This window comes from Alligator mississippiensis, chromosome 3 (genome assembly GCF_030867095.1).
Source record: "Alligator mississippiensis isolate rAllMis1 chromosome 3, rAllMis1, whole genome shotgun sequence".
NCBI lineage: Eukaryota > Metazoa > Chordata > Crocodylia > Alligatoridae > Alligator > Alligator mississippiensis.
Genome location: NC_081826.1, coordinates 283,264,286 through 283,278,544, shown reverse-complemented (window position 1 = coordinate 283,278,544; position 14,259 = coordinate 283,264,286). Strand labels below are relative to the sequence as shown.

Here is a 14,259-nt window from a genome sequence, read left to right as displayed (position 1 = left end):
AATAAAGATAAAATCCTTTAAGTGTTTGAATATACCTCAGATCTAGCTGCTTTTTGTTTTCATGTATTTTTCCTCCTCGCCTCGTACACTTGGACTACTAGGTGAAATGTGTAAACAGAAAGTGGTCTGGCTTTCATTCTTGGGAGTTAATACAAACACAAATCTGATCCTCCTCCAAATCCTCTGACCTTGTGTTTTAAAGAAATAATTTTAAAAACCAAGAAGTATGATTGCTCTTGAGTGCCGATTAACTGGGATTCCTCTGGCTCGTTTGAGATTTCAGAAATGGCCCTGTCCTGCGTCACGCTCTCCACCTCCTGTTGCATCGTCAGACAGTTTTTCACTGTTGCCGTCCTTTGTGATACTTGTGGACTAAGTGCTCTTTTATATCTCCATTTGGCACTTTTTTGTTGACTGATGAAGGGTAGAGCTTCATTTATAAGGTTTTCCCTTCATAATTTAACCCAGGACTGCTAAATTGAGCAGAAACTGTCAAGAGACTTTTTCAAGTTTTTAAGTGTTCAGGGAATGGTGATATAACCTCTTCAAAGGCCACTGGTATTTTGATGAGTAAACATGTTAATTTTTTTTTTCTTTTTTCTTCGCAGGAGGAGTCTCGGATCCTCAGAGTAAAGGTGGTTTCTGGGATTGATCTAGCTAAAAAAGACATCTTTGGAGCCAGGTATGGTTTGGCATTCAGCACTAGCTTGCTTTTTAAAATATAGTACAGTCAAGCAGAGTAAAGCAGTTTATAACCGAGTCATTGACTCTCAAAAGGATTACAACCAATGCAAGTTATGGGATATCTGTTGGCAGGTATCAGTTGACATGGCTGACTTTTCATGCCCTCTGGAATATGCCCTCTCCTACCAGATGGTACTGTTCCCGAGTCCACTTTCTGCTTCTGCTGTAGGTAACTCATTATGAGGCACCGTAGATATTGGCGGTGGTTTGGGATGCTTTATTTAGTATCCTGACCCTCCATCCCTCCTAGTGATTTAAAAGGGGCAGAAGACGTGAATGATGCATCAACACTGCTCTGTTTTTGATAAAGCACCACTTCCCTTATTGGTTTTCAGCAGCAGCTGTGGTGGTGACAGATGTAGAAAGCTGATAGGATTGTGACATTGTTGTAGTATTTTGAGCCGTTGGTCACATCCAGGTGTCACAGATGCGGTTTCTGTGTATCTTTGGAAGGATTTCCTCAATCACGTGCTAATATGAAGAGTGTGGAACAGACCATGCTGCTGATCTTGCTTGCATGTGAGGAACCTTTTGTTTGATAAATGGTCATTTGGTTGTGTAAAGGAGGAGATGCCACTTGTACAATTAAGTCACAGATGTCTTTCTTTCTGTTTTGTCTACTTGCTAACTGAATCACTGGGACATGCAGGCCCAAGGTGAGGATTATAAATATGTTTATAAGCTGAGGGCCAGTTTCTTCAGGAAGAAGACGACTCTTCCAGAGAGCATGAGCCAGTCTTAACATGATCGGCTTCTGTCTGCTTCCCAGCCAACAAAGAATGAGCAGACCCTAGTCTGCACTGGGTTCACTCCAGTCAGGGTAACAATTGACAACATTGTTTTTAAGTGTTTTATTTGAAAAACTCCTTCAAAACCTGTTCACGCTTCCTCTAATTCCATTTTCTTAAATTTGTCACAAAAGGATTCAGATATTTCCTTTTTGAATTTACACTTGTTCAAAAAAAAATGTACAACTTCTGGTGTGCTTATTAAGACCAACAGCATGAGCAAAAGCTGACAGCCTTGGAGGCCTGTCTATATAAAATAAAAAATAAGCTTCCTCCCAAACTGTATCCAGATGAAAGGAAAAGGTGAGGTTAATTGAATGGGGATATTTTGGAGTGTGCATGGCATGCTACCCTGGTGATGGAAGAATCGCTAGGGCTAGAAGTTACACACAAACTGGTTTATGTGATTGGAAACCGGTTCAGATCTGTAACACAACAGAAGTTCAATGCACATAAACCACTTTCAAAATGGCCGAAACCATTTCAAGATACACCTGGATGGATGTAGTATCATTCTTAACTGAGTTAGGTTAAATTGGTTTATTGAACTTCTGTCCTAGATCCCATCCATATCCAGGTTAATTTACAGTCTCCCACCATCCCAGGATGCTTTGCACCTTCTTTCCCCACTTGCAGGGTGGGCGGACTTAGCCCAAGCTGTCTGCTCCAGCTGAGCAGGGAGGCATGCTCTAGCGCCTCCTGGATTCTGGCTTGGGCCACTTCAGACGTGTGGCTGCATTTCTGAAATCAAAATTGAACATCTGGTCACTTGCTTATTGGTTTCAATCTACACAGCTTAGACTAACCTGCAAAGATTGAATTGATTCAGGCTCAGAATTTTTTTGCTCTCTGTACTTATCAAGGACTGTTTGCCAGTCTCTTGACAAACTAGTTTAAGCAGAGTATGTTCTAGCCTGAATATCCCTGAACATACCTCAGCTATATTTCATGAGGGGAGAGGCAGTTTCTCAAGTAAACCTCCCCAAAACATTTGGAGCTTTTCCAATTAAGACCCACAGTTTAAACTCCATCTGGAAACTTACTGACTGCTAGTTTAGCTCTTAACATGGTCCTCATTACCACAGCTAGCTCTGACTTCTTAGTGTTGCACCTACTCTTGCAGCTGGAGGTGAGATGCTGCAGTACCAAAATGTGGAAGGGAAAGAGGGTCAAATTCTGTAGAAGAGGTGGGAGGTAGGGAATGGAAAAAATGAAATTTGCATTAAAAATGTTAAGAGTGGAACTGTCTTTTGATTACTATGCCTTTTCAGTTCCTTATTTAATTTGGCCCTTAGCATTTTCCCATGAATATGGACTTTGCTTAATGTCCATAATTGGCTGGATTTTGTGTCTGCATTTTGAAAAGCTATAATTAAATTTCAAAATATCTTTGAGTTCTTTTTACAAGTTAATATAAAGAATGCTATAGATATGCCAAATTTGCTGCCAAGGGAGAGTGCTGCATAGTGTCAGACTGCCTTGGGAAATTTACAGAAAATTTCTTAGCATCCAAGTAATTCTTTAGTGGATTTTCTGGAAGCTTTATAGTGAAATCCCTGGCATTGTAGTATCATCTCCTTCAGCCAAACCTTTCGTAGAAGACTTGTAAATATTTAAATTGCCATATTCAAAAGAAACTCTGAAATTTGCTCAATAATAGATAAACCTCAGAAATCATTGATATCTACTCGAGTTCAGATGCTTTAAAATGAGAGAAATTGGGATCGAGTTCTGTGGATGTGGCCCTTTAAATATTTAAAGTAAGTTGTCTCAAGTCTGTGGGTTTCTCATAAAGCCAAGCAGTTAAAAACATACTGCAGTTTATGTTCTTAACTGTGGTTAAATCAGACCGTTGGTAAAGTGAGACTAACAGCATCATACATTATCAATTTAGTGAAATGCTTACACTGTTGTGCTGTTGAGCTTTTTGTGGATAGAGTTTTGGTTTTTCTTTTTCTTTTTTGTTTAGGGGACTTGCCTAGTTTGCTGACAGATTAACATCCCATGTTGCTTTGAATCTCAAATGTGATTTTAAGTTGCCACAGATCAATATTACTCTAATGTATCTGTCAAAAATACTTTTTGCAGTAATGATCATGTTAATAAACTATGTTGCGAATAATCAATATATAATGAATTACAATAGTACCTAATCATTCAAATAAAATTGGACAGGAAAGATGTATGCTTCTACAGATTGCTGAATAATCTGATATATGGTGTTGTATGCGAGATCTCCAGACATAATGCTGACAAATAAAGTGTTTTTGTTCTTAGTGTAGTGAAGAAACATGCAGCATTACTTTTTTCTGCTGTAAAATCTTGGAGGGAATCTGTATTGCTATAATGTTTCAGCACTCATACATTGGTTCAAATCTTGTTCAACTTGAGAGTAAGTGAAGATCATTTTGTGATAGAATTTGGACTGTGAAATCAGTTAATGCTCTAGATGCTAGGCAGGAGGTATCCACATTGTGAAAGAGCCCACCATAATTGGGACTGAGCAAAGAGATGAACTCTGTGGGCCATGTGGCCTGAAGCATCTGCTTGTTTATAGGTACTGACTTATTCCCATCTTCCTGCCCTTAACCCCCCCCCCCCCCCCCTTCCACCTTCCTGCCAAATGAAAAAAATATCCAGGCACACTGATCTAGAGGCAAGCAGAGCAAATTAAGTGGTAGAGGGAATAAATAAGTGATTTCACAATTTAAGTTTGGTTGGTCTCCTCTTGAAAGACCTCTGGTAGCACCAGGTACTGTTCTGGACACTTGTGGTAGGGTCTGTTGGTTGGTCTGTCTGTCTGCACTTGGACCTCTGGTGCTGTTCCCTCTAGGGGTGCACCAAAAGAGATTTCAGAGGCTGATATCAATAGCTGATGATTAAGAAGGCACATTGGCTGATGCTGATCTGATTTCTGATACAGCTGCGTGCAGCTGGTAAGTCTGTTCTGGTGAAGGGGGGGGAGGGAAGGGAGTCAAATCAAGGCCAAATCAAGGCCCCCCTCCATGGCCAAATCAAGGCCCCCCTCCATGGTGAGGGAGGAGTGGGGCTGGGGCAGGGTGGGTCTGGGATGGAGCCACAGCTCATCTGGGGGGCATGTGGAGGGGGGCAGCAGCTCCCGCTGCTGCGTGCTGCTGGTTTGGGAGTGACTCATCTGCTTGTCCAGTGGTTCCTGCCACTTGTCCGGGAGGGCATGGGGGTGGTGTGTGCACCCGGAGTGGGGTGGGGCAGAGCAGGCGGACTGTGGGCTGGAGCTGGGGCCCGGGGGCCGTGCTACATTGCACTCGGAGCGGGTGCTGGCAGCCAGCCTAGAGCTGCAGCCTGCCCGGCCTGCCCTGCGCAGATCTGGGGGCACACCTTCCCCACCTCCATGCCCTCCTGGACGAGTGGCAGGAGCAGCTGGATGAGCAGACGAGCCCCTCCCAAACCAGCAGTGTGCGGTGGTGGGAGCTGCTGCCCCTCTCCCTGCACCGCCTGGACGAGCTGCGGCTCTGTCCCGTGCCCGCTTTGCCCTGACTGGGCAATGCCTGTCCCAGCCCCGCTCTTCTCTTGCCGCGGGGGGCATTAATCTGCTCCACCCACCCCTTCCCTCCCTTTTCACCATAACAGACATACCAGCTGCACACAGCTCACCAAGCTGCTGAGCTCTGCTCCTCGCTGCCTGCGTGCTGCGCTGCATGCAGGCATGGGCATTTATGAAAAAGCCATTTTCTCAGTGATTTACTTCTGTAAAAAAAAAAACATTTTTACAGAAGCAAATCACTGAGAAAATGACTTTCAGTTTCCACAAATTTGTAAACAATAGCTTTTAATTTGTCACTTTGGAGTCCTGAGACTGGTTGTGTTTGTTATTAAAAGGGGTGGGGAAGATTCAACATTTTTCTATGAAAATGCAAATAGTTGCTTTTGGTTTACAGCTGGGGTGTCAACTATATGGCCTATAGGCTGGATCTGGCTCATGGAGCCGCATTATCTGGTCCCCAGTGCTGCCCCAGGTCTAGAGTGGAGCCACGTGCAGCATGTGGCACGTGCCAGACCAGCCCCACACACAGGGCCTGGGATGCACATTGTACCTTATCTAGTCTACAGGACTGGCCATGTGCCCTTCATCTGGCTCCTAAACTGGTCACACACCACTTTTGCAACCCATGGGGCCTATTGAGTGTGACACCTTTGGTTCGCAGTATTAGTATTTTAGATTGTACAAGTGTTGCCCAGTTAAGGTGACTTGTTGCGCAAAAATGTTTATATTGGTAGTTAGAAGGCTTGTTTATCCTTGTTGCAATAATAGTCTACTAGTATATGAAGCTATTTCACAGTGGTTTTGCATAAACTGGAGTGATAGATTGGTGTGTCAGGATTTTTGTTAACACTTCACAGAAGGGTTTAATCCTTCCTTGGTCTACCAAGTTTGGTACAGTAAAAATACAGCACACACAATCTCTGATATATAGTAACAGCTTGTAAGTATTGTAAACTAATGTCTGGCAAAACTTAAAATAGTCTTGGATGCTTGCTTCGTGTTAGGCAGGAAGAGAATATTTGAATGCTGAGAACAGTTTTTTGTTTGCACATTACTGTTGACGCACTAGTGTTGATGTATATACATATTTACAACCTGAGTTATCCTGTTGAAATTCAAAGCTTTACAATTTCTGATTCGTTTCTTTTCTTTTTAGTTCAGTCTCTGAGTTTGGTGCTACCTTAAAAGCTACAATATTCTTTAAAGCGTGACGTTATTGAAAGAGTTCAGCCTTTGTGTACTATTGAGCGGTGCAAATTATAACCTTGTTAATCTTTATCATGTTATAGGCTGCATAGAACGTGATCTGAGGGTTGTGTAATTTAATCAATGTATATGTGAAAGTATAAACTCATGGCAGCAGTTACCAAGGTTTCACTCAGGTTTGAGGGCCTATCTGGTACAAATATATAGGCAGATATGGTTCTTGCTCAAGCAGTTTGTAATCTAAAACATATCAGGTCCTGACTCTTTTGTGCTTACACATCACTGAAATGTAAGGTGTTCTTCCCCCACCTGCTCCTGTCCTCCCTAGAGATTAATCTCCACTCACTGAGGACTACTCCATTGCTTGTCCCAGTGGGGTAGATGACTATGCTTTAAATTGGTTTCTCAGGGCTTCTGGTCCTAGATCACACAGTGCTTCATGCCTGATACTCTCTGGAAACAGATGTAATGTCGCCAGCACAGCAAGTTTATTGGCATATGCCTACTACCAGATATGGGCAGCTACAGCTGCTCTCGAAATGTGGCATTCGTAGAGTGGCCATGCTTCACTGTGGCTCTCTGCTGCAGTTTGGAGATGCTTGGCTATGTGCTATGTACAGGCAGTACAGGGTTATCTTTTTTTCAGAGGTGTGGAACTTTAACTCCATTGACTCCCTTCCCTTTTTCCCTTTTCCCACTTGTTTACGCAGGCAGATGGAGAGCCTACTTCCCTTTGCAGACAGTCTTTTATTATGGAGGTGTGCATGTTTGAAACTTGCAAATCAGGCCATATGTTGCTGTTTCAGTGCAATATTTTTATATTCCATATCTTGTGAAATATGGATTGACCATATCATCACTTACATACGTGACAGCCTTGAGTGATGCGTTGTACATATTCCTCTTCCGCTACCGTGATGTTTTTGCATATTTAGAAAGTCACATTTCAAAAAATGTAACTAAGTATAAACAAAATTTAGGGATTTAATATATAATCTTAGAATTTGAAAGAAAGCATTTGTTGATTGTCTTGAACATCTCTAAGAATGGAATGACTGCATGGGTTCGAAGATCACTTGCATAATTATGGATTAGTAAGAGGTGAGTGCATAGAGAAAAAATGTGTTTTAGGTAGTGTTGCTGGCTGTGTGAAATAACATTGTTATGCTGGCACTCTTATTCCAACACATTTAGTCAGAGTAGAAGAACGTGTGTGTTTGCACTTGTGTGTAGATACAAGAATAAATTTATTATGCTAACACTTCTGTAGTCTTCTAAAACAGGCTGTAAACAAAATTATGGCTGTCTAGAAGCTGTAAATGGTAATGCATTGGAAATGGAATTAAAAAGATTTATTGTCATTAACAGGAAACTAGGCTTCACTTCCAACTACATTGTCGTACATTGTGTCATCAGGGGTTTCACTGATGTACAACAGACAAATTAAACGAGTCCCTACTTTGAAGAATTTATAGCCTGAAAGACAGATAAGAAACCAGCCTCCTTCTCCCCTCCCATTCCTAGTTTTCCACTAGTTTAATTTCAGTGCTGGCAGTGCTAGGACAGGTAAGTCCAGGCGACTGCTTGTATTTTAAACACTGTCTTGTATAATCTTACTCAAAACAAGTTGTAGTTAAATTCTTTAGTTGCATGGATTTATGCGATGGAAGCAGTGCACAACTGAGAGAGAGTTTAGTTTGCAGATGATAAAGATTACAGCCATGTATATGTGCATTTATATTAGTGCTGCTTTCATTTTCCTCCCTGCACCTTGAGTTGTGGTAAATTTTGGTTGGAAAACTCTAACACACAGTAGAAGACCTGGAAGACATGCCACCTTGGAACATTTTCTTTTTTAAATCTGCATTTGTGTGTGTATGTGCGTGGGTAAGTATATATGCACATAGACAATGAGTTTACTCTCTATTTAGAGGACAGTTGAGTGAAGTGAGCAACTTAGTGTTAAGAGAAAACAGGCTAGACTATTTTATGTACTTGTATAGACAATCCGTTGACTTCCCAGAACACTGTAATAAGGCACTTCTGTAAGGATTATATTCATGGCAGTCTTAGCTCCCTCTGGTGGCTTATTTAAATGTGTTTGCACTTATCTTCTTTTTGAGGCTATAGCCCAAGTACATTGACTGACTCTAATAATTAGCTCTTATCTAAGTTTTCAGTAATAATTTCAGTTGCTTTTGAGTCTCATAAAAATAAAAGTCAAAACAATTCAGTAAAAAAAAAACAAACCCCAAACCTTTATCATGTGAAATGCTTAATTTATCTGCTTATCTTTATTCTTGGACATTTAGCTTCTGATCATTTCACCAAGGAAATGCTTGATGGATTATATTTAAAGACAAAAGAATTTTATAGAACTAATACTGAACAACATTTCAGTGGTAAAAATAATTATATTTGTATGATTGAGACTCTGTTAAAATGTTCTGTCCAAAGGACCTCTCTGCAGCAAAATGGAATGGAAGTTTGAGGCTTGCAGGCCTCACTCCAAGTGGCTAACTACTCCCCACGTGTGTAATGAAAAATCCAGAGGGCCACTTACAAGAGTAGTTATGTATGTTAGATTTAGGTCCTTGATTTTTATTGGCCCACTCCAATAGCATTTAAAATGCATGTGCTTATTATTTCATTTTTATTAAAAAGGACATAGTAAATCATTACTTTCTGCAAGTTTAATGAAAAATGAAACATGCTGGGAACAGTGTAATTCTTTGTTTTGTATATTTCCTGTATTCTGAATTTGTACATTTTAAAGCCAATAATTAAATGGCATTTCTAGTTCTGCCATTAAAGCAGAATGCTTGTGGTGCAATGTGTATATTAACTATTTTTCTAGCTTAATTGTGCTGCTAATCCCAAACTGATTGAGAAGACTTTGAGAAGAAAGCATTTGGTGGCCTCTGTTACAGGTTTTTTCTGTACCGCTTGAAGTGTTATGGTATATGAATAGAAGTAATTAGCATTAGGACTTCATATTGAGTTGAGGTGTACACAGATAAGGTAAACAAGCTTGAGTGAATGGTTCAGGATCCTGGTGTCAAACAAGGATTTCATTAATGTTATAAGAAACAGTGTAGACTGGTACGATACAGCGATAGCATGTCTCAGCAATATTATTCTACCTTGATGGTGGTGTCTAGAGGTGCACCAATAGAGATTTTGGGGGCTGATACTGATAGTGTTTTTTTTAACAAGCCATATCAGCCAATACCAATTCAATTGCTGATATGCAGCTGGGCATCTGGGAGAGCAGTGTCCTGCTGGTAAGTCTGTTGGGAGGAGTGGGGGAGAAGTGTTGGGGGGTGGGGGGCAGATCAAGGCCCCCATGGTGAGGGAGGGGTTGGGGCTGGGGCAGTGCCTGCCATCACTGCAGCACTCCCTCCCTCACTGCAGGGACCTTGGTTTGCCCTCCCCACTCCTCTGCCACAGCAGACTTACCAGCCAGACTGGCTGCTCTCCATGCTACCAGGCTGCGCTCCTGCTGTGCTGCAGCTGCATGCACGTGGCATTTATCAGCCATGTTATTGGCCATGTTATCAGCCACATCGGCCAAAAGAAGCCGATTGCCAATGCACTCAATTTTCCTTACATCAGTGCGAATCTGATATGGGGCTGATGTATCGGTGCACCTCTAGTGGTGTCTTTTAGATGACAGCTCAACTAACATACAAGTAAAGACAGAAAGCATCACAAAAAAAGTGTCTTAAATTTACACAAATTAAGAGAATGAGAATCCCAGTGAGTCTCCATTCAAGCATAACTTTGAATGCAAAGGAATACAAAAAGGGCATCAATTTGTGTACCTTTGTGTTAAGATACAAACAAGTGGGATGTCCAGAAGGGAATAATCTGGCTAATTGGCACTTCTCACCTTTAAAGTATATAACTTATGCCATAGTTTGGTTTTTCGGTTATATATTCACTATTGGCCTTCAATTCACATGGTATTGTTATATCAGTGGTGCTCAATCTTCTGGCCCAGTAGGTCAGATAAGTGGTGTAGGGCCCATCTGTGGGCCAGATCTGACCCCATGTCACTTCTGCCCAGCCCCATTTGGCTCCAGGCCATTCTGCATTGCTCCACTTGGCCCTGCAGCACCCCACACTGCCCTGACTTGACACTGCATGTTCAGTGAAGCATGCAGGTCCATGCTCTCCAGACTTCCCCTGCTGCTAAAACTGATAGCAGAAGGGAGTAGCAGTTAGCTGCCACTGCTCTTCCACAGCCAAACTTTTGGCCTTGGGCTGGATAACATGCCTCTGCAGGCTAGAACTGGCCCATGGGCCGGGGGTTGAGCAACCCTGCTCTACATCTCTGCATATAGTTATAAAAAGTGAACACCCAGCAAGGTGAAGATGAATATCTAAATGCTGTCTAAAAGAAGTATCTTTAAAAACAACCAACCAACCATAACCAGCATGCTAGGTATTGAATGGAATGAAATTATAACACTCTGATTTGGTAGAGAGTTCAACAGTTATCTGTAAAAGAAGATGGAAGTATTTGGCGCTCTGTTAAGAATGAAGTCAAGGCATTGTCATGGCAAAGATGATGCTGGGCAGTTGAAGTCACACTCATTGAGGTCCAACCAACAAGATCCTTCAGTTGAACCCTCTTTGTGAGGGTTCAGTTTTGAACCTAGAGGACTTGCAAAGAACAAGCACAGAATAAGCTGGAATGAGAACTTGGTTCATTCCCTAAGTCAGGGCTGTACAGCTGGTGGTTAAATTGTACCACCTGGGCTCCTTCCTGGTTTCCCAGGATACTTGATCACTTTGGCTGTAACAGCAACTGGAGTCCTCCAGGCTTCTCCTCCCTCTTCTAGCTCTTAGGGTGCAGACAGAAGTGACAGTTTTCACCTGATCTGGCCATGGAAAGCTTATAGCCATGAGCAGACACTGACCAAACACAAGTGTGCAGCTGTACACAGCTTCAAGAATGGCTGATTGGATGAAAATCTGACCCCTCATGCAATTAGGGATCAGATGAAGACATTTCAAAACAGAGCTTCTTCTGTAACTTGTCTGTGCTGCCTGCCATCTTTGAGCTGTTTGGGTTTTTTTCAGCCCCCTACTGGAGGGTAAGTTGGGTGCATTTGAGCCCCTCCCCCCCCCCACACCTTGGGAAGGTCTCCAATTCACCCACCCTGCCCTCCAGTGCTGGCTGGGGAACCCGTAAACCAGTGGTTCCCAACCTTGGGTTCATGACCCCATTTGGAGTCGCAACAACAAAAAATTTGCAAAAACACTCCAACAGTGTTGACCGATTATGACTTTGCTGTTTATAAATATACGACTTGCACATGGCAGTTATTTGTCCAAGCATGACAGTTGCAGCTGTGATGGAAGGCGCTTGTACGTTACAGGAAGCTGACGTAAAATCAGTATGTTGATACTGGCTGGCTGGAATATGTTTTACGTAACAGAGAAATCTAACATGGATGTTTTTGTCCAAAAATTTTTTGCTTCAAGTTCTAACAGTAAAACTATTGACATGGATGAAAATGACAAGCAAAAGGAGTGCAAGACATGAAAGTGGAAATTTGATGAATCCTTCCTCATTAATCTTGTCTGCATCATTTTGGGCTTGCAAAACATTTCCAATGTTTAAATGGGGTCATGCCCTAGAACAAGTTCCTGTCCACTCCCTTCCCCCCCCCTCCCTTTTTGAAAACTTTGCAGCCTAGCAGGGAGCAGGGGTATTTGCTAGGGGAAACTGGCTGTAGGTTTGAAGCCAGCAGCTAGCTATCCATCCCCCCCCCAAAACCAACAGTGAACTTCTGTTTGGTCTGAGGGATTGTTGTAACTCAGAACGTTTCCTGCAAAGTGTTCTCTGTTACAGCGAGGAGCTGCCTTTTCTATCTGCACCCTTACCACCTGTCCCATGCCCCAAGGTGTGTGGGGTAGTACAGCACAGTGGATAGGGGGAGTTGAGTGTGAGCCTGGTGCTGTGCCCATGCATGGTGCAGCATGTGAGGGGGTGTCTGTGTTGTGTGTGGCCAAGGGGGCTCATGGCTTACCCTGGTGTAGTCTGTGCTGGTGTGGCTCAGGGGGCATTCAGTTGAATAGCCCTATTCTAAGTGAAGTGTTATGAGCACAGGAAGGATCTGGGTCCAGAACTAAAGTCTGCTCTGTTTGAAGAAAAATGTGGCAAAACTAAGGTTAAAAAATGCTTTACAGATACCATTTATATTTTTTCAGTCAACGTTTACACAGTGCAACTAATGGCAAGGGAACTCTACAGTCAAAAGTTTAGTTACAAAATGTTTTAAAATTATATCCTAACTTTCTAATATGAAACATTTCTAGTTTCTTATATAGCAGAGCTTTTTATGTACATCAGCTAAATTTTTAGCCCTGTGATAGCAGATGACTGTGGTGTTAAAAAAAAAAATCATAGAAGATTCTTGATAATCATGATGGAGTGAGGCATAATGGAAAATATAGTTTAATTCATGTAGATTGTATTTGTTTCACCATCTTAGGTTTTAGTAGTAGGGATGCCTTTGATAAAGGGTGAAGGTCCTTCTGCAGGGGATGGAAACCAATATTATTTTTGCATCAATTCCATTCACAGAGGTTGTAAGTGGTGTTTGTATGCATGTATGCGCGTGCATGTGCTTGACACGTGTGCTATGATTTTTCACTTGATTCCCCTGAGGTTACAGGGGACTGAAGCACTAGAGGGCAAGCAACCCTGAAGGAAGACTTTCACTCCTGAAGAGATCACTGAATGTGTGGATTGGGAGCACTGGACATTGGCTCCTGTGTTGAGAGTTCATTTTATTTCATATTTATACCTTTATATATAGCTTTAATTTTACTCAATTTAAATTGTGTAATTTTTTTCTTTGCAAGGTTTTACTGTCCTTGCAGTATTTCCTCTGCATTTTGTAGGCAGTTTTTATTCATATGTAGAGATGATACTTGGGGACCTACCAAAATTGCGATCTTGTGATTTTCATGGAAACTGCAATTTTGGGCAGGCTCTGCAAAAAAAAAAAAAAAAAAAGCACAGGCTCCCTGGGGAAAAAAAATGCTAAAAATAAAATGCTGGCTTCTGGAGAGCCAGCAGTCCTTGTGGCTGTGGCTGTGCCCATGAAGCCTGCCAAAGGGCAGGGGGGTGTGGGGGTGGGGGCTGTGCTGGTATGGCAAGACAGCTGCTGCCTTGCCCCTTGCCGCTGATTGGCTGTGAGAGCTGTCCATCATATGGCTCTGCCCCTTGCCACCAATGGGTGAGGGGTGGGGCTGCATGATGAACAGCCCTTGCAGCTAATCAGCATTGAGGGACAGCCTTGGCCCCTCAGCTGATCAGAGGCATGGGGACCCCACCATGCTCTGCCTGTGGAAATGGCTGCTAGCCCCTCAATTTGCATGCTAAATGGTCTGGCAGCCGCCTTGAGTTCTGTAGACCCCTAATGATCCTGTTCCGAGGACCTTACCGTCTAATGCAGAGTTTCCCAAAGTAAGGCTCACAGGTCCCTTTGAAGCCATGGCATCATTGTAATACTTTTTCTTGTCTTCAAAAAAAAAATTAAAAATAATTACTAGGCATTCCTAAAGTGTGACCCACAGGCCAAATTTCTCTCTCTTCAGAAATGGACATGGAGGGGTAAAACTTTGGGAACCCCTTATCTAAGGTCCCAGTCTTGGATGTTACTTTGTGTAGGCAGACTCTACTCCAGCCTACAACTTCACCACCTTTGGTGGGGGCCGCGCAGGCATAGAAGTCTTCCTCGGCAGGGAAACTTTCAGGGCAGAGGCATATAATTTTGATGCCAGGAGAGAGAATCAAGTCTACACAGTGTGTGTCTAAAAAGCCTTTTTAAAAATACTTTTTTATTGGAGTTTCTGTAGAGAGGGGTTGCCCAATAAATAATGAACCCCTGCTCTCTTTCCAGTGGGAACACACAACAGTTGTCAGGACCCAGGGCAGCAGGCAGGCTGCTGGCTCTATTTCCCTGACTCCAGTCCAGA

At 42.5% G+C, this 14,259-nt stretch overlaps 1 protein-coding gene across 3 annotated transcripts in view; it reads left to right on the top strand.

Annotated features, from left to right (window-relative positions):
* The window catches only part of NEDD4L (NEDD4 like E3 ubiquitin protein ligase), a 352,508-nt gene that overhangs the window by 79,781 nt on the left and 258,468 nt on the right, over nucleotides 1-14,259 (top strand). For all 3 annotated transcript variants that reach the window (XM_059725264.1, XM_059725263.1, XM_006268859.4), the window contains exon 2: nucleotides 609-682. In XM_059725264.1, the coding sequence (XP_059581247.1) occupies nucleotides 609-682 (74 nt within the window). The remainder of the gene's footprint in view (nucleotides 1-608; nucleotides 683-14,259) is intronic.